The 22,825-nt window shown below is 52.6% G+C and overlaps 1 protein-coding gene across 1 annotated transcript in view; it reads right to left on the bottom strand.

Annotated features, from left to right (window-relative positions):
- The window catches only part of Cacna1i (calcium voltage-gated channel subunit alpha1 I), a 96,526-nt gene that overhangs the window by 72,417 nt on the left and 1,284 nt on the right, over window positions 1–22,825 (bottom strand). Inside the window, exons 2-3 of the mRNA XM_050165686.1 lie at window positions 4,094–4,205; window positions 3,140–3,273 (exon numbers count right to left, since the gene is read on the bottom strand). Of these exons, the coding sequence (XP_050021643.1) occupies window positions 3,140–3,273; window positions 4,094–4,205 (246 nt within the window). The remainder of the gene's footprint in view (window positions 1–3,139; window positions 3,274–4,093; window positions 4,206–22,825) is intronic.

Consider the following 22,825-nt stretch of genomic DNA (forward strand, 5'->3'; position numbering starts at 1 on the left):
AACAAAATGACATTTGTGAGACAAGAGTTGGGAAAAGCTGTCCAATGTGCCGCACACCTTCAATCTCAACACTGGAAAGTTGAAGGCAGACGATCTGTGTGACTCCACAGCCAGCGTAGTCTACATAGTGAGGTCCAAGCTAGTCAGGGCTGCACAGCGAGGCCTTGTTAGCATGAGCTAACAGATGTACCTGATGATTCTTCGGTATCTAGGGGACAATACCTTTGTTTGATTTATTCTTTCCTGCTAATTAAAAGGCGTAGCCGCTGGGAAATTGCAAGCTGATTTGTGGATTTTTACCAGGCAAAGATGGATGCAATTTCTGCCCAACAGGAAACCTTCTGCCTATTGCCAGCCTGCGCTGTCTTCGTGGGAGGCCATCACCACGTCATCACACAGCTCGAGTGTTTCCTCTTCTACACCTGCTCCCAGATGCTGCGTCACCACCTCACCTGTCCCCGAGTTAGCGGAATAACCATGGACATTTCTCAGAACAACACAGCACTCTCGTATCTGTACAAGGGTCACTTTTCTTCACATCTGGGTTTTTTTTTTTCAACTTTTGGAAATGATATTCTGATCTAAGTTTCCTTTCAGAATCGGGGACTTTAGAGCAACAACATTAGTACTCCAAGGAGATGCGGGTGAACACACAACCATAAAACAAAACCAGGTACAAACTGTTCCAAAACCCAGACAACACAACAGCAAGAAGACATCCAGGGGATGGAAATGACAGAGAAGGGGACAATTCTAGCAGGGGCAGGGAGGGGGGGAATGGACCCTGCTGAGCCAGGGGTGACACACAAAGCTGAGTCCAGAACTCCCTCTTGCGCCAGGTGAACACAGGACAGATACAGAGACAAGAGAAGGGAGAGAGAGTCCGGCTAACAGGAACTTGAGGAAGACAGAGCAGGAGAATGAGTTAGAAAATCAAAGAAGAAACAGGGCAAGTGCTCTGAGCCAACGGGGCCCTTGAAGCTGGAACCACAAGTTCTAGACACCCAGGAGAAAGCCTGAATTCTGAAGACAAGGAGGAAAACAGCCAGTTTCTCAGCTGGACAAAGCTGTCGCCTTGCAAGAAAGGAGAGCAAGGTGGTTTGGGCTCTGTGCAGCCCCATGCTATCGATTCACGTGGCACAATGTCACCGGTTCTAAGAGAGTAAAGTCACAGTCCTATGAAAGAGCAGACACACTTTGTCCTTCCTATCCCAAGATCAAAGGGATGAGCTTGCACAGCCAATATTAAAAACTGATACTCTCCAAAACCTTTCCTTTGAAACTCTACTTACGGGTATTCTCCAGTCAGCCCCAGGGAAAATGCACCTGACAAAGGTGATGCCCGGGTACCCAAGAAACCATCTGATGTCTACCTGTTTTCAGGCGGGCTCCAAATCCCTAGGGACAAGGGGGCCTGGATCTGAAGAGCACCATCAGGAAGGGATGCTTGGAACAGAGTGGGGACACAAACTGTCGCGTTTCAGGACAGAGCCTGAGAACTCCTGGGCCGCTACTCTAGTCATTTGTAGGTGTCTCCACTGTCCCTTACCGATGGCAAAGTACTCGTGTGCAAACGCATACATATGCTCACACACACACTACCGGGCATGCACACTTCCCCGGTCACCAGCCTTGTTCTCTCCTGATTCCCACCGTGTGGAGCCCTGGCTAAGTATGGTTAGTACCTGTTTGCCTCCCATGTGCTACCTCCTCAGGACAGAATTCAAGTCCCCGTGTCCCAAGCCTGGTTCCATCAGACTCCTGGGTCAAATGATCTCAGCAAAATACAGCACCTTGCTCAGAGCCCTAGTCCAAGTGTGGGCAGACCTCACCACGGCAGAGCTATGGGCACTGTCTTAGCCAGTGATCCTGGCAAGACTGGCCTGCATGTGGCCTTCTCTCCTGCTCAGCTGGCCTCCAAGCAGCACCCACATTCAGCAGAACCCTCCGCATCCCTGGCTGCTGAACAGACTCCAGGAAAGCAGGAAGGAAGTCTGAGTGGCGCTCCAAGTGGGTAAAATGGGGCCTAGTTTCCCCTGACTTCTCTGACTGTAGCATGTGGCTTTTTCTTTTTCATCAAGTCTTATTCGATGACCCAGGCTGGTCTTAAATTCCTAGGTTAAGTGATCCTCCCACTAAAGCCATTCGTGCTTCATTAGAAGTGACCAGAAATGGGGTCAGAGGACGTCTAAATCTGCCCTCTGTCCAGACTGCTGAGCAACCATAACAGTGATAATGGTGATGCTGACTGTGATGATGGTAGTGATAACGGTGATGATGGTGGTGATGATGGTAGTGATAATGGTGATGATGGTAGTGATAATGGTGATGATGGTAGTGATAACAGTGATGATGGTGGTGATGATGGTAATGCTGACTGTGATGATGGTAGTGATAATGGTGATGGTGGTGGTGATGATGGTAGTGATAACGGTGATGATGGTTGTGATAACGGTGATGATGGTAGTGATAACGGTGATGATGGTAGTGGTAACGGTGATGGTGGTTGTGATAATGGTGATGATGGTAGTGATAACAGTGATGCTCACTGTGATGATGGTAGTGATAACGGTGATGATGGTGGTGATGGTTACGGTGATGATGATGATGGCAGTCACAGGGATAACGATAATGGTTATGATAATGATGGTTTTGATGATGACAGTTTGCAGTAAGAAGATGATGTGACGATGAAGATGACTATAATTATGACGGTGAAAATGAGATGACGGTGAGTGATCATAATGATGATGATGGCAATGATAACAGCGAGGTGGTGACAGAGGCGGAGGTGAAAGTGACAACGATGATAATAATGATGGTGATGGCTATGATGGTGGTGGTGCTGATGGCAGCAACGCTCCCTGGTGTTCATTCTGACCGAGTGGATCTCTTTCCTCCTTTTTACAGTTGGGGAAATGGAGGCTCCACAAAGTTAAGTGACTTTCTCAAAAGTATTCAATCAATCATCATAAAACACCCAGTCTACACTGCCCATCTAGAACAGATGTTCACGGTGGCCGAAGGACCGGACAGCTGTCTGTCCACAGAGGGCACTGTTTCTCCTGTCCCCTGGACCAGAGGCCCCTGGGATAGCTACGCGGCAGCTGGCATGCATCAACAACAGCTCATTACCTACCCTGCCATGACGATGAAGAAATCCAGGCGGTTCCACGTGTCCCCGAGGTAGCACTTCTTGCCAAAAATGCCCAGGGCCACCATCTTAAGCACCATCTCCATAGCGAAGAAGATGAAGATGAAGTCGTCAAAGACCTGCGTGGAAGGAGGAAGATAGCACAGGGCAGAGTGAACTCTCAGGGCAGGAGTGGAAGTCAGAGCCACTGTGAGGTCAAAGGTGGGGCAGGAAGAGAACCTCCGAGGCCCCGGTCCACTCAACCACTTCACAGAGAAGAGTCCCGGGCCCAGAGAAGGGATGAAGTTACCAAGGTTACACAGCCCATTTTCTTCATCGTTTTAGCTTAGGCAATGACAAAGGTCAGGGGCTGAGCACCGGGCTCTCCCTCATTATCTCTGCTAACTATCAAACACTAGGACAGATGGTGGAACTACATCCTCACCCCTAATTCTCGCAATGGCGTACATTGGGTAGCCCACTTTAGAGCTAAATAAGCAGGACCCAGAGAAGTCAAGCAACTTGCCCCAGGTTACACAGCAACTACATAGCAGAATTAAAATGAAACTCAGGTCTGACTCCCAGGGATGGGCCTCAAATATTCTACTTCTGCAAAATGGGTGCAGCCCTGGAGCCCTGTTCGATGGTTCCTCAAACCCTGCCCACCCACGCAGATGCCACATCAGGGCCCACCCAGGATCTGAGAAGCAAGAACAAGAGAAATGCAAGAGGACACTCCTAAAAGACATGGGGAGGGGGACGACTAGGGAACCAGGCAGGCTATAAGCAGAGAAGCGTCAGCCAGTGCACTTCACTGGTGTGAATGGGATGGGGTGAGGAACCAAAGGGGGCCAGAGGGGCAGTGAGGCAGGAGAAGTAGGAGGTGCCAGAGTGGAGCCCTGAGGTTGAGAGAGGACACCCCCAGCTGGGAGGGGGGAAGGAGACAACTCAGAAGCTCACCTGCAGGATCTTGCAGCGGTCTGACAAGCACTCCATGTCGTCGCATGGCTGGTACATGCCCAGGGTCACACAGTTCAGCAGGATGACCAGCATGCTCACACACTCGAACCATGTACACAGAGTCAAGGACAAACTGGTTGCAGTGCGGCCTAAGGTGCTACGCTCCTGAATGTGACATCCCAGGAACAGACAAATGGACTGTTTCTTCCCTCCCTCCCGCCCGTGTGGACACCACAGTGGCCCAGGTCCCCTGCAGTGTGCAGTGTGCAGCTGGCCCTGCCCAAGCACAGCAGTGAGACCAAGGCCATGCCCTGCAAGGAACCAAACCACCGAAGCTTCCAGTGTAGGACTCCCCGGTCCCATGCAGGAAGGACTGGCTCCCAGAAAGGTCCCCAGCCCCAATAGCTCTGATGCCTAAACCCTTCTTTGACCACCTTCTCCCCTCACCCACCCTCCCTCTGCAGAGGCCTCCTACTTCCAGTTTCAAGGGCTCTACTACATTTCTGAGACCTCCTGGACACATTCTCCTGACCTGCCTATCTCCGAAGTCCGCCTCTGGCTGATGCTTGTAGGTCATCCCCACCCAAAGGGTCAGTCTCCCCATCCTCTGGATGATGCTCGTAGGTCATCCCCACCCAAAGGGTCGGTCTCCCCAGGCTCTGCCCAGCAGAAAACTGCTGCCTGGAGCCAGACTAAGATTAGTTCTTCACTCGGCCACAAGCCACCAGCAGGATAAGGCGTTCTTCTACAGCCCCGGCAGAGGAGAACCTCCTAAGTGCCCCTTCCCCCTGCTAACAACCCCTCTTAGGCCATGGCTGACTCCACCCACATTTGCCTATCTCAATCTATCTAACCAGGCACTCAAAACTCAAAGAGTTCTTAGGGCTGTGTTACTCACAGCCCCTAGTTGTCATGATCTAGCTGAGAGAGCTGAAGTCTGCTCGTTTCTCCCAAAATGGCCTCTCCTCTCTTGTCCAAGCCATGGGGCCTAAGGTGATCTGTACCCCCAGAAAGTGAAGCATGGTAAAATGAAGTTAAACCACACATGGCATAAACGACTAAAGTCAGACTCAGGGGTGAACCTCCAGACTGAGGGGCCTGACTTCCCTTGAAGGTGACGACTGACCCAGAAGGGGTTTCTCGTTTACTAGGAGGGAGTCTGACAGCCCCTGGCTCCAGCTGTCTGCACATGCCTATCCCTGACCCCGTCACTTAGCATCTGGGTACAGAGTGGTGATGTGTTGTTAGAGAGACCAGGGCCTGCATGTAAACTCCAGTCCTAGCATGGCTCTGGAGTCTCAAGCAAGCCCCTTCCCATTCTAAGCTCCCAGAGGTTCCTTACTGAAGTTTAGGGGTACCTCACAGGTCCAAGGAGGCTGTCCCAACCCCTCCTCTTTAATGGCATCAGTGAGTCACTAAAAACACCTTTAATCCCGGCACTTGGGAGAGAGAGGCAGGCAAACCTCTGAGTTCAAGGCCAGACTGGTCTGCAGAGAGAGATCTAGGATGACCAGGACTACACAGAGAAACCCTGTCTTGAAAAAACAAATAAACAAACAAAAAAATCAGGGAGATGTTTCCTCCTCTGCTCAGAGTCCCGCTATGACTCCCAGCTTCTCCTGGCATAAGTACAGGAGCCCTTCCCAAAGCTGGCCAGCAAGACCCTACCTCCCTCTCCTTCCCCTGAATGCCTTCCTCCAACCTGGGGCCTCCTGCTTATTCTGTCCGGTCTCAGGAGACACTTCCCAAGACTCCCCAGGGCTAATCCTTTATGGGCACTTCCTGTGAGGAGTTCCACCCACCTCTTCAACCCCAGAGGCCCCTCCCCGACAGCCCTCCAGCTTGACATCTCTCTCAAGCATTTCTAGACCACAGAGATGATACTCATTGTCTCTGCCCACTTCTAGGGCAGAGCTCGGATCGCTGGGATACACACTCTCAGTTCAAACCGTAACAGCAAGTAGGTGCTCAGCCAAGGCTTGCCGAATGAATAAATGATCTCCTCTCGGGGCCCTGACCACACCAACCCAATCCCAGCTCCAGTGTCATGTAGCCACACCAGCCCACCACAGCCAGATCCCGACCACAGTAAACTGGGCCCCTTCTGCCTGCTAGGAGAGCTGGCCTAGTTTCCATGGCAACAGCCCCCTATGTTCCCAGACCCTGCTCACCTTGAAAGCTACTTCCAAGGCCTCCATCCCTGCCCTGCTCCTTCCTGTCCCTGGCCTGGCTGCCACTCTCCCGCCATAGCCTGCAATTAATTTCAGTCGCTGCCAGGCCCCCTTTGAGCCCAAGCCTGGCTCCAGCAGCAGCTTCATCGTTAATTAACTTTTTTGAAGTTCAAACGCTCTAATTACCAGGGAGCATCCCCATTTCCCCTTGATTCCCTGCCCCACACCCACCCCTCACATCCCAGTTTCTGCTGCCTCTGCCTGTCCTAGAGACCCAAACCCAAGTGCATCTGGCAGGCCCATTTACAGATGGGGAAACTCAAGGCCTCTGCTGGGTCACATGGCAGGAATCTGTTTACACCAGACCTGCCAGGCTCCTTGGCCTGTATCTCCTCCTCGTCATGTGTCCTGCCTCTGAAATGCTGTCCCTGCCTCTCTGGGTGCAGGGCACATCCCGGACCCAGTCCCAGCCTCTCCTGCGGCTGCAGCTCTGGTCCCTGCCTCTCTGGAGGGTCCCAGTGATGCCGGGCACTGAATCCTCAGACTCCTTGATAAGCCCACACAGAAAAGAAGAAATTAAATAAGATACAAAGGGAAACAGATTCAGCCAGGCGTAGTGGTCACATCCGTAATGCCAGCACTGGGGAGGCTGAAGCAGGAGGTTCGAGGCTGGCTAGAGCTACATAGAAGTACCTTGTCTCCAAAGCTCAGACCAAAAACAAGCAAGGTGGGGTGGAGCTGGAGATTCGGCTCAGTTGGCAATGTTTCACTTGTGCATACACAGGCCTGGGTTTCATCCCAAGAACCACATAAAGCCAAGCATGGTAGCATGGTAGCCAATTCCTGTGGTCCCAGCAGTACTCAGGAGGCAGAGGCAGGAGAGTCAAGAGTTGACGGTCTTCCTCAGCTACATTATGTGTCTGAAGCCAGTTTAGCCTATTTGAGGCCCTGTCTTGGTAGGGAGGGGAGAGCAGATTTCCTGCAAGTAGCCAGCTGCAGAGGCAGTGCCCGTGGACAACTACCCCTGTCTTTTCCTGCTCCTGAACTGCTGTGTCTCCTCCAGATTAATCTACACATGTCTGTCCCTCTCTTGCTCTAAAGTCTTTCCTGGCTCCCCGTCACCCCCTTAGCCTGACACCCAGGCCTCCTGGATTCTGAGCTCAATGAGTTCAATGGCTAAATCTCCTACTGGTCCTGGGGTACACTAAGCTTCTTGCTACCTACGAGCCTACCCACTGCATGGCTTTACCCTCTCTCTGAGGCAAACCCCTGCCCACCCTTCACAACCTCACTCAACTGCCACCCATTCCAAAAGCTTCCACCTCTTGCCCTCCCCAGCTGGTGCCCAGCCTTCCACCCACCCAGTCTAGCACATACCACAGTGATGAACTTGGCAGTCACTGTGACTGCTTCATACCAGGCTCCCTAGGGAAATGACCTTAACCGTCATTTACGGTCCATCCAGGAGAGCCCAGGAAGTGGGTCTGGAGGGCCAATGTGATTTCCCCAAAATCACACTGCAGGTCAGGCTGAGCAACTCCAAGTACCAACCACTTCCTTTGTAGCTCAGCTACCCTGAGCAGGGCACAGAGGCCCTGCAGGCAGCAGAGCAGATCCAGCCCCTGGGTCCCTCTGCTCCTGCCGGCCTCAGGCACAAGGGGAAATCCCAGATGGCAGGACCTGGGACTCATCCAAGCGCTCCAAGGCTCAGAAGTCAGGTCAGTGCAGCGTGGTCACCCACTGCTCCTGACACATTCCCGCTGGCTCACGGATGAAAGGCCCCGAGCCTATTGGAAGCCGAACCAGACCAAGGATGCGGCAGGGAGGAGCTGTCAGGGGAGTCAGCGCCTCCAGGACTGGCAGCTTGGTGGCCTGGCCCACCATTGGTCATATGCGCCAAGGAGCTTAGAGCTCAAGCAAGCCACGCTGAGTTCTGGGGAAATGGAAGGAGAGATGCAGACCCCAAGAGGGCAGACTGGGAATTCTGGGTTATAAAACAGGTGGGGTTTGAATGCTGTCCTCACAAGAGAATGGAGAAATCGATAGCTCACAGGCAGAAACAAAGCCCTGGACTGGCATCTAAGGATGAGCAACGGGGACACAACCACCCTACCTTCTCTGTCTGGGGACTCGCAGGGATGACAGCAGAGCAGCCCCCTTCAGTCCTGAGACAGCACGGGATCCAAGGCCCCACTGCAAGAAGAGCTAATGGGAGCACAGAGAGAGGCAGAGAGAAACAGTCCTCCTAGCACCTTGACCCCTGGGGATCCTGAGTCACAGGGGTCTTACAAACCCACCAGTCCCGAGCTTCCCCACCTGTCCAAGCACTACCTGTCATCCTAAACAGTCCCAGAGCCGGTGGCCACCCCTGAGGAACCTTACAGAATAAATCAATGCCCATCAGATCAATGCAGTGTCCTTGGTGGCAAAGCTGCCTTTTCAGCAGGCTCAAGAGATGATAATCAAACACCCTTGTTGGTGGCAGGGACCTTCTAACACCTCAGCCCCACCACCAGCCAGACTCAAAGGAACCCAATAGAAGCCTGGACCCTTACCAGCCCTCCCAAGTCTCACTGCCTCCCGAAGCCCTCAAGGCCTCACAGAGAAAATGAGAACATAGAAAGCACCTGCTGTATACCAGGTGCCTTGTGAATGCCTGCTGATTACAAACACCCCCGGGTGACTGGGAGTATTTGCTAATGAGCTTTCGAGCCAAACATCGAGCCGGGAGTGCGGGCGTAGGCCTGCAATCCTGCACTCGGGAGGGAGAAGTAGTATGAGTCTGAGTTTGAGGCCAGCCTGGGCTACATAGATCCTATCTTAAACAAACCTGGAATGTCAGCATGCGCAGCAAGGAGCCAGGAGGTCCCTCCCAGTGTGCAGAGCCAGCCCAGCATGTTCAATAGGACAGCAGAGCCAGGGGTCTCCTAGATAACAGAGGGGACAGAGATCCCACCTGGATGTTCTCTGCTCATTGCTTACTATGGCCTTGGGTGGAAGCTGAAGGTGTCTTTATAAGCCCTTTGGATGACAGCTGCCTCACAGCCTTCCAAAGAGAGTCTGCCTGGCCGGGTATGGTAGAACACACATGCCACTACCGAAGGGGGATCACTAGTTAGAGGACCCCCCCTGGACTACAGGGACCCTGCCTCAAAAACAATGGCAATAAAAGAATTGGGGAACCCACAAAAGCCCAAGCTTGAGGTGCAGCCTCCGCTCTGTCACCTCTGCCACCAAGTGACAGAAAAGGAAACTGAGGCAGCCAGCATTATAGCATGTGTACTGCTTCTTGCTGACTCCAGGTACCATGTTCTCAACCACACCCTGGCCACACTGGGCTCAGCACCTTAGACGTGGGTTCCTCTGATGCTGGTGTTCAGGGGACTCTGCTTTGCTCTTCCTGACTGGCAACTTCAAGAGAGAAAGTCAAGGCTGTGTTTGCCACCCCAGCCTTAAAAGACCAAGCTGAATCAATACGGAACTCCACAGCCCAGCACTGAGTCCTGGGAAGACCAGAATGTGGGTGGGTTCAGGGCCAACAGGAACTCCACCATGCAAGGACCTCAGACACATGCACACGTGGCTGCCAGACCCAGGCAGAAGAGTGAGCAGGTAGAGGGACGGTGCCACTCTCCTAAGCAGACCCTGCAGGGCAGCCTCGTCTCAGAGAGCAGACAGAGACCTGCATGGTTACCATGACGACCACCATCCTCTTCCCTCATAGCTGTTGTGAGCCTTCTATACTTGGGGGTGGGGGCGCTGGAGTGGGGTTTTGGCTAGGCGGGAATGGCCCAGTTTGTTTTTATTTTTGTCAAATTGAAATCGGATCTGTTTCCCAGGATTCTACTCAGTTGTCTAATACGTCAAGTGGAGGACAGGGGTTGGGGCCAAGTCCTCCATGACAGGGAACAGACATGACAGCAGTCTCCCTGCCAGGGTTCCTCGATCTACCTCCAGGACAGTGGAGAGCTCAAGCCGGGGGACCTCAGAGGGCTGGTCTGCCCAGCCCAGGTCTTGAGCCAGTTCTGTTTCCCTGCGGCCAGGTTCCAAGCATCTATGGAGTGTTTGCTGTGTAGCTGATATGTGTGCTCAGTCCATCAGTACTGAGGCAAAGTTAGTTCAGTTCATTCCCTGGAGGTCCCCAGAGTGTGGCCCCATTGCCAAACCATTCCTGATACGTGGTCCTACCGCGTCTGCCACAGGACAGTAGCTACCATGTTTGAATGCCCGGGGATTAAGGCTATCCACTCACCCATTCATTCATCCATCGACTCAACTCATCGGATGGACAATGGTCATTCTGCAGAGCTGTTTTACAGGGTCTACTCAATATGAACACAGACTCAGGCTGGGGCTGGTGGAGGCAAGCACTGACATCCAGTAGGAGGAGACCAAGGATGCTGGCAAACACCTGAATTGCACAGGACAGTCCGGTCGCAAAGAAACCGTTGGTTCAAATTGTCAACAACACCAAGACTGAGAAACTTCGTCGGATAGTTCCATGGTGTATACGACACAACCAGGAAAAAGAACGAGCCCCCAATATTCACGGCAGGAGAGGGGAATCTTTGTTGGGTGAAGAAGACAAACACACAAGATCATCTGCATCCAGGTCTAGGAAGTCTAAAATCAGGCAAAAGCGCTCCAAATAGCGGCAGGGTGGGGAAATTGCCACGGGAGAAGAGGACCAAGTTGCTTCCAAGGACTGAGATGGTCTCAAACTGAGTGGTGGTCACAGAAGACAAATTGTAGGGAACTGTATGGACCCGATGACATGTGAGCTCACCTCCCTGTGTGTTTGACATCATTGAAAAAGCAAAACCAGAAGCAAGGGGGGGGGGGGTCACACACCTGCAATCCTAGCACTCAGGAAGCTAAGGGAGGAGGATCTCAAGTTTGAAACTTTGTCTTAATAAAAGAAAGAAAAAAAGAAGGGAGGGAGGGGGAGAGAGGGGGGAAGCATACAGAACAACTTCTCTGAGGAAAAATAAAAATGCAACAATTAAAACACAAGTTGGCAAGATGACTCAGAACACTGGCTGCTCTTCTAGAGGACCTGGGTTCTGTTCCCAGATTCCACATGGAAGTTTGCCGCCATCTGTAACTCCAGCCCCAGGAGATCCAATGCCCTCTTCTGGCCTGTGTGGGCACCAATCAGTCATGTGATACACAGACATACGTGCAGACAAAGATTCATATATATAAGATAAAAATGAACAAATCTTATAAAAAAATTCAGGGGGGGGTGTGGGTGGGGATGGGACGTGTGTGGTTCAGACGACAGAGTGTCTGACTGTTTAGCATACACGAAGCCTGGATTCGATCCCCGGTGTATATTCCTGTAATCCTAACAGGGCGAAGACCAGAAGGAAGAAGCTCTTCATTGGCTACATAGTGAGTGTGAGGCCAGACGGGGCTATACAAAACCCTGACTCAAAAATGAAGAGATGAAACACACAGGCAACATGTTGGGGCCCCACTGGCTCTGGCCTCCACTGCTATCCTCAGCAGCCCTTGCACTCCGGCTCAGTGACTTACCTGCAGGCATGGCTAAGGAAAGTCCTAGTCAGAATGGGGTCCCATCAATCCCTCTTCTGATCTACCTCACCATTCCCACTGCACCCCAAGGAGAAAGGCACAGCATATGCTACTACATTCACCTCCCAGTCACAGAGAAGAAGGTCTAGAGACTGTACAACCGGCCCCAAACAGCACAGCAGTTGAGTCGGGCAGAAAGCGGCTCCAGGAAGTGAACTGGCACACAAAGGTACAGGTTCCATTCAGCTCGCCTGTCCCCAGTAGAGAAGTGTCCTGGAGGAGAGACAGTCAGGCCTTGTTGGCTCTGCTCACAAGCCCTGAAGTCCCTTAAAATGAAGATAAAAGACAAATCCACCCCCTTCTCTCCCTCTTTGCCTCTCTGCCTTCCTGTCCCCAGCCCCCTCCAGAGTCCCCACCATATGAGAATTCAGTAGATTTGTCCAGTCTCTGATTCCCATATGCCCAGCAAGCTATGATGCCTGGCACAGACAGTCAGAGTGGAGGAGGCAACAGAGAGCAGATAAAGATGCCAGCCTGGAAGAGAACCTAGGGTGGGTGGTCCCCAGGAAGAGGCTCTGGCCAAGAAGACTTGCCAGACATACCACTTGGCCATTGGAGAAGAGAGGGTGGGGCAGTCACCAGGGCTACAGCTATCCAGAAAAAGACACAGCCTCAGGAGCCCACCTCAAAGAAACTGCACCTACAGAACTCCCCATGACTTCCAGCAGTCAAATGGGAACGCATCTGCTAAGACAACCCATGAGCACTATTGACCAGAGCTGGGCACCCTGTGCTCCTCATGGCAGAATATGAGCATCCCATTCAACAAATCCACAGCCCCCTGGAGCCGCATTCCACCCCACGACTACCTTGGAGATCTGTCCGTTTCACCACCAGAACCGTCCTCTCCACCTCCTCCTCACACCCCACATCCCTAAGGAGGCAGCTTAGGAGTCCCTGGACAATCCCCTCCCTCAGCCTTGCCTTCTGGAATGCATCCTCCACATGTAGCCCAGCAGCTCTCTCAAAACCAAAAGCTTGGATGCCCTGCACCACACCACCCCCAGCCTCTTCTCAGCCCTGAACACTTGCTTGACATTCAAGGCCATTTGTCTTCACCACCATCCAGCCTCATCACTGTCCACTTCAGTGTCCTGCTAAGAGGCACTCCATCGAAAGCCTTACCACACGTCTGTTGTGTACAGGGAGGGGGTCAAGGCCTGGAGAAGAGGTACGCATCCACGGACTATGAGCTCGAGCACAAGAAGTTGTCTCATTAGCAGAAGGGGAGTATACTTTACATACCAAAGCCCCTGGAAAGGCTTCATGGGAAGAAAAACAGTGCCCAACAGAGACTTGTCTTGGCACTGTGCAGATGACAGGAGGCATTAAAAATGGGGACGGGGTGGCCAACTAGCATTTGCCAAACATAAACCAGTGGATAAGTGGAGGGGCTGATACATGTGTGGGCAGGAGGCAGGGAGGGGCCTCCTCGCGAAGGACAGGTGGAAGATGGTTAGAAAGCAAATCGATGCCGCACAAATGTGAGGTCTGTGAGTGGATGGATGGAGAGATGGAAGACAGGTAAGGGAAAGGTGGGTGGATGAATGAACCTGTGGATGGATGAATGGATGGATGGATGATGGATGGATGGATGGATGATGGATGAATGACGGATGGATGGATGGATGGATGGATGGATGGATGGATGGATGGGTGGATGGATGGATGGATGGATGGATGGATGGATGGATGCATGTGTAGGCAGGTGGATGGATGAACCTGTGGATGGATGGATGCATGCATGCATGTGTAGATGGGTAGATGAATGAACCTGTAGTTGGTTGGATGGATGGATGGATGGATGGATGGATGGATGGATGGATGGATGGAAGGATGTGTGAATGGTTAAATGGACAGATGATGAGTTAATGGGTAGATGTGTGGACAGAAGACAGGTGGACAGGTGGGTTCTTGGAAGGTGCTAGACACAGGATGCTGAAGGTGATAGCAGTTCCAGCAGTGAATGAGGCCTGGGTGGTATAGGAATCCCTGAGTACAGAGTTTCCTCCCACCTGCATGAGAAACACTCTCAGGCTCTCCCAGATCCAGCTCATACTGATCCTGACCTTCCCCGAGACCTGGGGTTCTCACCCTCAGATGACTTTGAGACAGGCAGTTCTCTGAATGGGCTATCCCATGCACATCGTCTTATGTACCCTGGGGACAAAATCAGCCTCACAGCAATCTCCAGCTCCCAATGGCATGGGTCAGGAAACTGACACGCAGGGAAAGTGTGACTCAGCCCCAAGGTCACCAGGTTTGTACCCTGCAGAGAACAGACCTGAGTCAGGCCCCATCACCACCACAAGCTGGCAATGACCAGGGTCGGTCTAGGAACCTCTCCCACTGCAGCTTCATCCCCAGAGGGACTTCTACCCTAGAGGGACACGGAGCCCAGAGAGGCCAAGGTGTCTGTCCCAGTACCGCACAGATCCACCTGGCAGATCACGATGGTGCAGCAACTGGCAGGGAGACCTTCTGTCTGATTAAAAAGACTATTGATCCCTCTCTGAGGGAGACGAACAGGGCCATTTGTCTCCCAACAACATCCTGATGGTCTGAGGGAGCCAGCAAGTCAAAGTCAGCTTAAAGGCCCTGGGCAGAATATAAAAACCAACTAGAATTCAGTCACTTTTACATCTTCCGTCCATCCGCGTCATGTTCATAGGTGTCTCCCTTGTCACCTCCCGTCACCCTCACCTTCATCCTAGGCCTCCTTCTATTCTACACACTAAGGCTTTGGTGGGCTCCCACGCTGGGACAAACTGACCTCATTATCTTGTGGTTGTGTTCCCAGGATTCCTCTTCCATGCTTTTCCACCTCCCTGCTGCAGAAGGGTTGAGACATGGCCGCCTCTTGCTTTTGACCAGGGGTGCTGTAGATACCTTGGGTGTCTGGCTATGGGGTAGGACTGAACCCTGGGGTGCCTCCATTCAGAGCTAGGAAGTTCCAACTCCCGCTGGATGAACAACAGATGCAGTCAAACAATGTCGCCATAGGAACCTCTTGGCCAGAGGCAGGCTCTGTCTCTCTCTCAGAACCCCTCCACACACATGTCATGGTACATGCACACACACACACACGTACACATATGTATATAATAAATTAGTTAATATTTAAAAGAAAAATAAAAGGGGGAAGAAAGTGAGGGTGTGTGTCCATAGCTCATCCCTGCTGGTCACCTGCCGTGTCCCCACACCACCACCCAGTGTTACACATACCAACCCTTGCCTGGCCACAGTCTGCTCCCTGTCTCACTGTCCCAGGCCCGCAAGTCTCCACCGTTCCCTCTACCAGAACATACTCCTTCAACCTCTCTGGAAACTCCTATTCATACAGCGAGACCCAGATATGACCCCTTCCTGCAGTTAGGTCTCATCAGTGCCCCAGGACTCCATCACAGGCAGCCTCTCCCCCGTGGCTCTTACTACACAGAACTCTCCAGCATAGATTCCGAGGCTGCCCAGAAGGTCTAGGATATCCCCAGCCTGGCCAAGCTCCTCTCAGTGGCTGTTGGGACCCTGGTGGCCAGTTGGAACGCAGTCTCTGCTCTGGCCGCCAGTTGCATCTTGGGGGATGGTACTTGACTCTGACTTTTATTTCTGAGAAAAACAACTTTCTCCACACCAGATGGAGGAAACGGACAATTTCCCGGACATGTGTTGCTTCTCCCAGCAGTGCCTGCCACCGTCTGGACTGTCCCATTAGGCCAGGGCTGGAGGAGGAGGGGACAGCTCCCTTCAGGGAGCCCCTCCTACCCGGAGGGAGCTGAGCCAGGCAGCCTGAAGAGAGGGTCCACAGTGCTGGGCTCTAACTAAGCAGCCTGCTTATAACATATAATATATAATTACATATAAGAGGTGCCACCTCTTAACATTCAACAGGTAACCTTGGGTGAATACAAGCCTCCTGGGTCTCTATCTCACCCCATTCCCCAGCTAAAGGACATAGAGTTAGCACACTCCCTACACACACACACACACACACACACACACATAAACACACACACACCCTTGGGAGATGACAAAGCCACAGAGCAGCAGAGACATGAACTTGGAAACAGAATGCCGACCCAACATTAACCCCAGGCTTGACCGGACAGCAGAGACACCAGCCCTGCTTTCTGGGGTCTGGGGAAGCTGGACTGTGTGAAGCTGCTAGGGTTCATAGCACTGAAGAAGTGGGGAAAATAGTCCAGACAACAAGGAACACAAACCCCATGGGGAAGCATGGGGGGGGGGGGTCTGGACTTTAGAGCAGAACATAGAGTGACGTCAGGGAGCGAGGCAGCAGTCAATCAGAGTCAACAGCAGACACCTCAAGTCCAGGCCATTACACTATGTTGAGCCCATTGCAGAGACCAGGGGACCCCATAGCTGAGTCAGGAAGACAGAGGGAAGGAGGGAGGGACAGACAGAGGGAGGAAGGGAGAGTCAAAGGGAAGGAGGGAGGGAGGGAGGGAGGGAGGGAGGGAGGGAGGGAGGGAGGGAGCAGCATCCTCCAGGCATCTGTGAAGGACGACAAGATCAGGAACCCCAGGCCTGCAGGAGAAAGGAAAGTTTGGGAGGGAACAGCATATCCAGGCAAGGTACTGCCAGAAACAACACAGTCTGAGCCCCTGTCTCCGCTCTAGGAGAAAGAAAGGGGGGCAAGACCAGCTGCTACATGGAACATGAGGGATAAGGACCAGCAGAAGCCCAACCCCAGACCCTCTGCACCCCAATAGAAAAGGTTTAGGTGGCTGGGTGGTGGTGGCACATGCTTTTAATTTCAGGCAGAGGCAGGCAGATCTCTGTGAGTTCGAGGCCAGCCTGGTCTACAAGAGCTATCCAGGACAGGCTCCAAAGCTACAGAGAAACCCTGTCTTTAAAAAAAAAAAAAAAAAAAAAAAAAAAGGTTTAGGTATGGTGAGGAGGGGACGTCACAGTGACCCAGAGCCTTCCCCCCAACACACACACACACTGAGAGATCCAAGATCTTCTCTTATCTGGCAGCTTGGAGTCCTGTCTGATACAGCAGAACTGAGAAGAATCCAATCCAGAGACAGGGCCAGACCAGTTGACCGGGACAGGGGCAGCAGTGATGGGGGCAGGGTCTTTTGCAGTGCTAGATTTCCCTTTCCTTCCTACATTGACAGTGTCCCAGCACACATCATACATGTACATACACTCAAGAGCATGCATGCACACACATACACACACTTTGCCTGCTCTTACCCTGGGGCAGCACACACTTCCCACTTGCATCCCCTGGCTCCTAAGCCCATCACCAGTGCCCAGTTACCCAGCTGCTGCAAGCCCTATTAGCTCTTCCAGCCATGTCGGTATGCACACAGCCATACTCAGCACTTAGCAGCGTGCCCAGCGCTGGCCCTGGAACTCTCGTCCCACCCCGATGTTCCCAACCAGTTTTCACCATGGCCCTGTGAAACACACAAACACACAAGCATAAGTGCAGCAAGGGAAGGACCTCACCAAGGCCACTGGGCATCAAACCAGGCTCGGGCCTTCATTCCCTTGGACACCAAGATGCAGACACCCTGGCTTCACCGAGTCACTTATGTCCAACACTAGCCCCAAAGGTTGCAACATTCCCCCATAACCCTCTCTCAAGACCCCTGGACCATGCTCCAGGATCTATCACTTGTCATCAGGGTCCCTGGGAGGTCTCACAGTCTTCACTCCTAGGGCCACAGAACGACTACCACCGTGGCCTATGAAACACCTGGCACTCCGTGGCTGCCCATGGAATCATCATTCCCATCTCCTCCATGAGTAGACACTCCGAGTCTCTCATGACCAGCATAAACCTCCAGGGCTGTGACCACAAGACCTGTCCCATTTCCATCCAGAGATGGGCCAGTTCAGCCAGGGTAAATACCAGAACCAGCCACTGGCCACCTCATCAGCCCCCCAGCAGGCAGTGGGCTGGAGTTCCACAAAGGTGATAGCAAAGAAGTCAACGCCTGGCTCCCTTCCAAACTGCTGCCTGTCCTGCCAAACAGAGAGATACAAAGAGATCCAGAGGGAAGGGACTGGTCCAAGGTCACTGAGCAGCTGGTGGCTCCTGCCTGAGCCCAAGCAGCAGAGAGATCCTCTCAGCCATTTGGCTTCCCCGCCACGCTTGGGCCTTTCACTGCCCAGCACTGGCTGTCACTGGCTGAGGAACACACAGGAGAGGGAGGGGCCACAGAGGTATGCCCAGCTGGCCACCGTCAGGAGGCTCCTGAGTATACGCACCAAGAGCCTGGGGACCTTTGACCTTATCCCACTGCCTAAAGCTGCCAAGCAAACTTCTGACCTCCAGGCAGAGTGTGGAGAACTGGGTTCAGGTAGTAGCAGAGTTCTGGATAAAGCTAAGGGTGGGAGGAGACCAAAGTAGAGGGTTCAGGCCAGTTTTGCCACTTGCTGTCTGTGTAACCTGGCTGGATAAAAGTAACTCAACCTCAGTGAGCCTCACTGTCCTCATCTGTAAATTGGAGTCATGAAGGCACTTGTCTCCAAGAATGGCTAGGATAGTTATTCAAGACAATGCTGCAGGTAGAGCCCGCCAGCCAGACCACGGCGGGTGAACATACACTGGAGGCCTGAGGGGAGCCACCTTTAACCCTGTGTCATGGCCCAATTACAGAGATGGAAAAGGTGAGTCTCCAAGATGGGCAATGAACGTGAGCACAAGCAACCACTTACCCCTAGGTGAAAGCCCAGTGGGGGTGGGAAGGGGGTTTCCAGATTAGACACAGTTTGGGGAGGGAGCAGGTGGCAGATACCATGGTCAATTGATATCTGCCCTGACCCTGGCTTGACCACGAGCAGCCAGACTCACAGTGTTTCGTGTTAATAACAGAGATGGAATCAGATTTTTCCCGGGAACAATGTCCTCTGAAGGTATTACGTTCCATCTAAGGGCCTGTCGCCTGGCATCTTATTGAATCTCCTGCAGGCAAAGTGTTTACTGAGCCGTGTGTGCATGCATGAGAGCCCCGTTCACCCCATGACTCTCAATGTGGTGGTAACCATGCCAGCCTTCCTCCTTTGTGAAGCTCCGCTGTTGCATCCCTCTCCCCTACGACACTGGTCTTCAGGATGCCCTGTGAAGAGAACACCACCACCCTCTTCCACACACCATGGGATTGAAACTTGGAGGGGCTGTGACATTGGCCACGGTTGCCCAGCAATGATCAGAAGAACCAGCCCCAGTCTGTGTGACTCAGGTAACCAGCGACTTCCACAAGTCACACTCGTCTCCCCTGTGAGTCAAACAGCAGCACAGTCTGTGCATCGCAAACCCAGAGGCCTCCCAGTTGCTAGCGAGTGCCCAGACCTAGGCCAGGCAGGGAGTAGGTTGATGCTTGGGTGAGCGGGGTCCCCGCCTACGAGGGTCCCCACAGCCTGGTGGCTCACAGTGAGTCAGGCAGTGACTCAGGCCTTGCTGGCTCTGAGCTGCACAAGAAGCTGAGTCAGGAGCACCAAGTTCCAAAGAACCCTGGGCCAGGGCCCCAGGAACCAGGAAGGTGAGCTCAGAATGGATTGTCGAGGGCTGACCCCCATTACCCTGCCCTGCCTGCAACTGGTAATAATGAGGGGCAGCTCTCCCTTGCCTGGCCTGACATTGCAGGCCTTTACCCTTCAGGCTCAATTTTAGCGAGGAGTTAAGCCACCATCCGCAGAGACTGCACATGCAAAGGGTCATATCTGGTGGTCCCAGTAACCTAGGGATGCTCAGCATTCTGTGCCCAAGGTCAGGAATGACCAACATCCTATAATGTGCAAGACCGTCCAGACCCTCAAATGCCAACAGCCCAAAATCCAGGCAGGGCTCCATTATGGAGGAGCATTAGATGAAGTGCTTCCAAGTCTCCCCTAACACTGTGAGGACGAGGTTAAACGTTACCCTACCCAGGGCCCTCCCACAAGGAGAACTAAGTTAAGTACTACATACCCACTAAGGAGCACCAGTTGAAACACTACCCTAACTTCCTCCCACTGAGAAGGACTAGGTTAGACACTGCCTGACACTGCTCCCGCTGATTGCTGGAGAGACATTTCCAACTAGAAGAGCTTACCCTCGACACCTCCTAGGAGTCCCCTCTCTAACACAGGCTTTCTGAGCACTTGAAGCCTATTCTGAGGTCCCCCAAGTCCCAGCCACAGAGTCCCCTGTTGATACAGCAGACTCCTGGCTCCCACCTACCTATCTGCTAGGAGACTTCAGCCCCAGCTGTGTGATCACAGCCCCAAGTCCCAGGTCCCTGGACCCCAGGCACACATCCCAGCTGCCAAGGTCACACATCTGGAACATGAATTTTTCAGAGCTTGGATTATTGAAGTGTCCAGTTTTTTTACTGCCCAGTCTTAAATCCTACCTGTAAACTCTTAGACTTCAACACAGAAGCTTCTAGACTAATTGATTCTGAGCTTGGAATCCTTGAACTCACTCTGCTTTGACACCACCCCAGCTGTGATCTGATGTTCCCAACTCCAGTACAGAAACAGCAGCTGTTGCCATGGACAGCACCAGACATTCAGGATTGAGGAGAGTTTCCTGAGGAAGACGGGGAAAAGACAGGAGGAAGGGAGGAAAGAGGTAGAAAATGAAGGATGTGGAAGGAAGATGGAAATGGAGGAGATGGAAGACGGAGGATGGAGGAGATGAAGGAGATGGAGAAGATGGAGGAGATGGAGGAGGATGGAGGAGATGGAGGAGGATGGAGGAGATGGAGGAGGATGGAGGAGGATGGAGGAGATGGAGGAGGATGGAGGAGATGAAGGAGATGGAAGAGATGGAGGAGGATGGAGGAGATGGAGGAGATGGAGGAGGTGGAGGAGGTGGAGGAGGTGGAAGATGAACAGAAGGGTGAAGAAGGGGAAACAGAAGGTGGAAGAAAGGATGAAGGGTGAGAAAAGAGAAGGGGTATTGAAGGAAAAGCAAGATGGAAGAAGAGAAAAGAGGTGGAAGCCAGAGAGGATGGAGGAAAGGGAGGAGGGCTGAGAATGAAGAATAAAGAAAGGAAGGAGGATCAGGGAGAAAAGATGGAGGACAGAGGATTGGAAATGAAGAACCTTCCAAGAGGACGGAATACAGAAAAGGAGTATGGGGAATGGAAATTGGGTTAAGAAGGAAAGAAGGTGGAGAACAGAGGAAAAGGAAAAGATGGAGAAAGAAGGCCAGAGGAGGGATGAAGGGTGAGGAGGATAGAAGGAGAAGAAAGATGGTTGAAGGTGAAACAGGGGGCATAAGGATGGAGGGTCGAGGGGGAAGCGGGGTGCAGATAAGGAAATGGGAGGAAGGGAGGATGGTGGAAGAAAGGGGATGGGGAAATAAAGGAAGATGGAGAAGGTGGAAGATGGAGGAGATGAGAGATGGAAGGGATGAAAGAGAAGTGGAGAAGATGGAAGATGGATGGTGGAGGTAAGAGGATAAAGTACGTGGAAGGAAGGAGGAGTGGGGTGCAGGTGGAAAGCAGGAGGATGGAGGGAGGAGGGGATGCATGTGGGTACCAGGAGAATAAGGATGGAGGGAGGAGTGGGTGCAGATGGATAGCAGGAAGATAGAGGGAGGAATGGGATGCAGGTGGGTACCAGGAGGATGGAGGGAGGAGGAGGTGCAGGTGGGTAACAGGAGGATGGAAGGAGGAGGGGATGCAGGTGGGTAGCAGGAGGATGGAAGGAGGAGGGGATGCAGGTGGGTAGCAGGAGGATGTGTGAAATCAGAAGAGAGCAGAGAAAAAGGAGAAGTGTGGCTGATCTGTGTTCCTTTGGTTAAATCTCTCTTTTTAAAATTTATTATTTTCGTATGTTTGAAATATGTCTTCAGGGGTCTGCAGAGGCCAGAAGAGATCCCTCAGAGCTTGTCTTAGTTAGGGTTTCTATTACTGTCATTAAACACAATGACCAAAAGCAGCTTGGGGAAGAAAGGGTTTATTTGACTTACAGCTCCATCACTAAGGGAAGTCAAGATAAAAAGTCAAGGAAGGAACCAGAAGACAGGAACTGAAGCAGAGGCCATAGGGGAGTACTGCTTACTGTCTTGAGCCCCATGGCTTGCTCAGCCTGCCTTCTTATAAAGCTCAGTACCACCAGCCCAAGAGTAACACCACCCCAAGTGTTTGTGAGCTGTCCGTGGGTCTTCTAGAAGAGCACACACTGTTAACTACTGAACATCTCTCCAGCTCCGAATCTTTCGCCCAGCTCCACCAAAGGTCCCTTCTATCCCTCCCAAGCCAGCTCCATTGTGTCCCGCCCCAAGTGGACTCACTGAGCAGAGGAGACAGGGAGGGTGACATCAATGGGCAGTGACTGGAGGGCCCTATTTAACCAACAGGTCAGCAATGTAGCTGCCCAGGCTAGCAGGTGACAACCTGAGTTCTAGTGCTAGGCATGTCCAACTGATGAGCATGGCCGGCCCTGGCTCCCAAAGCTGGAAGGAGACAGCTCACCAGCCCCTCCTCTCCAGATGGAGGCACTGGGACTCAGAGAAAAGGACAGGCACAAAGTCACACACACTCAGCAGACAGGACACTGGCCAACTCCCTAGTAGGGACCTCTCCATGGCACTTGGGACAGACAGCATGTGCCATGTCAGCCCAGTCAGCCCTGTCAGAGCCAATCAGAATCCACATTCCCAAGCCAAGGTCTTCTGCAGGCCAGAGTCTTGGTAATCAGCCTACCAACAGAAGTTCAAAGAGGTCCAGTGATGTCATACAGCACCCAAGATGCTCTTCTGTCACCCGGCAAGATAGGCCTCTGACCTTGCCCACTGTCTCCCTGGTCCTCTAGCCTTCTCTTCCTTGAAAGCTCAAACCTCAGCCAGGCATGGAGGGATCCACACCAAAGGTTTACCTTCCTTGGAAAGCCCAACACAGACCTGGGTAGTGGTGGCACACACCTTTAATCCCAGCACTCGGTAGGCAGAGGCAGGAGGATCTCTGTGAGTTCGAGGCCAGTCTGGTCTACAGAA

This window comes from Alexandromys fortis, unplaced genomic scaffold, assembly GCF_014885135.2.
Source record: "Alexandromys fortis isolate MF-2015 unplaced genomic scaffold, M_Fortis_MF-2015_v1.1 scaffold_157, whole genome shotgun sequence".
In the NCBI taxonomy this organism is placed as follows: Eukaryota; Metazoa; Chordata; class Mammalia; order Rodentia; family Cricetidae; genus Alexandromys; species Alexandromys fortis.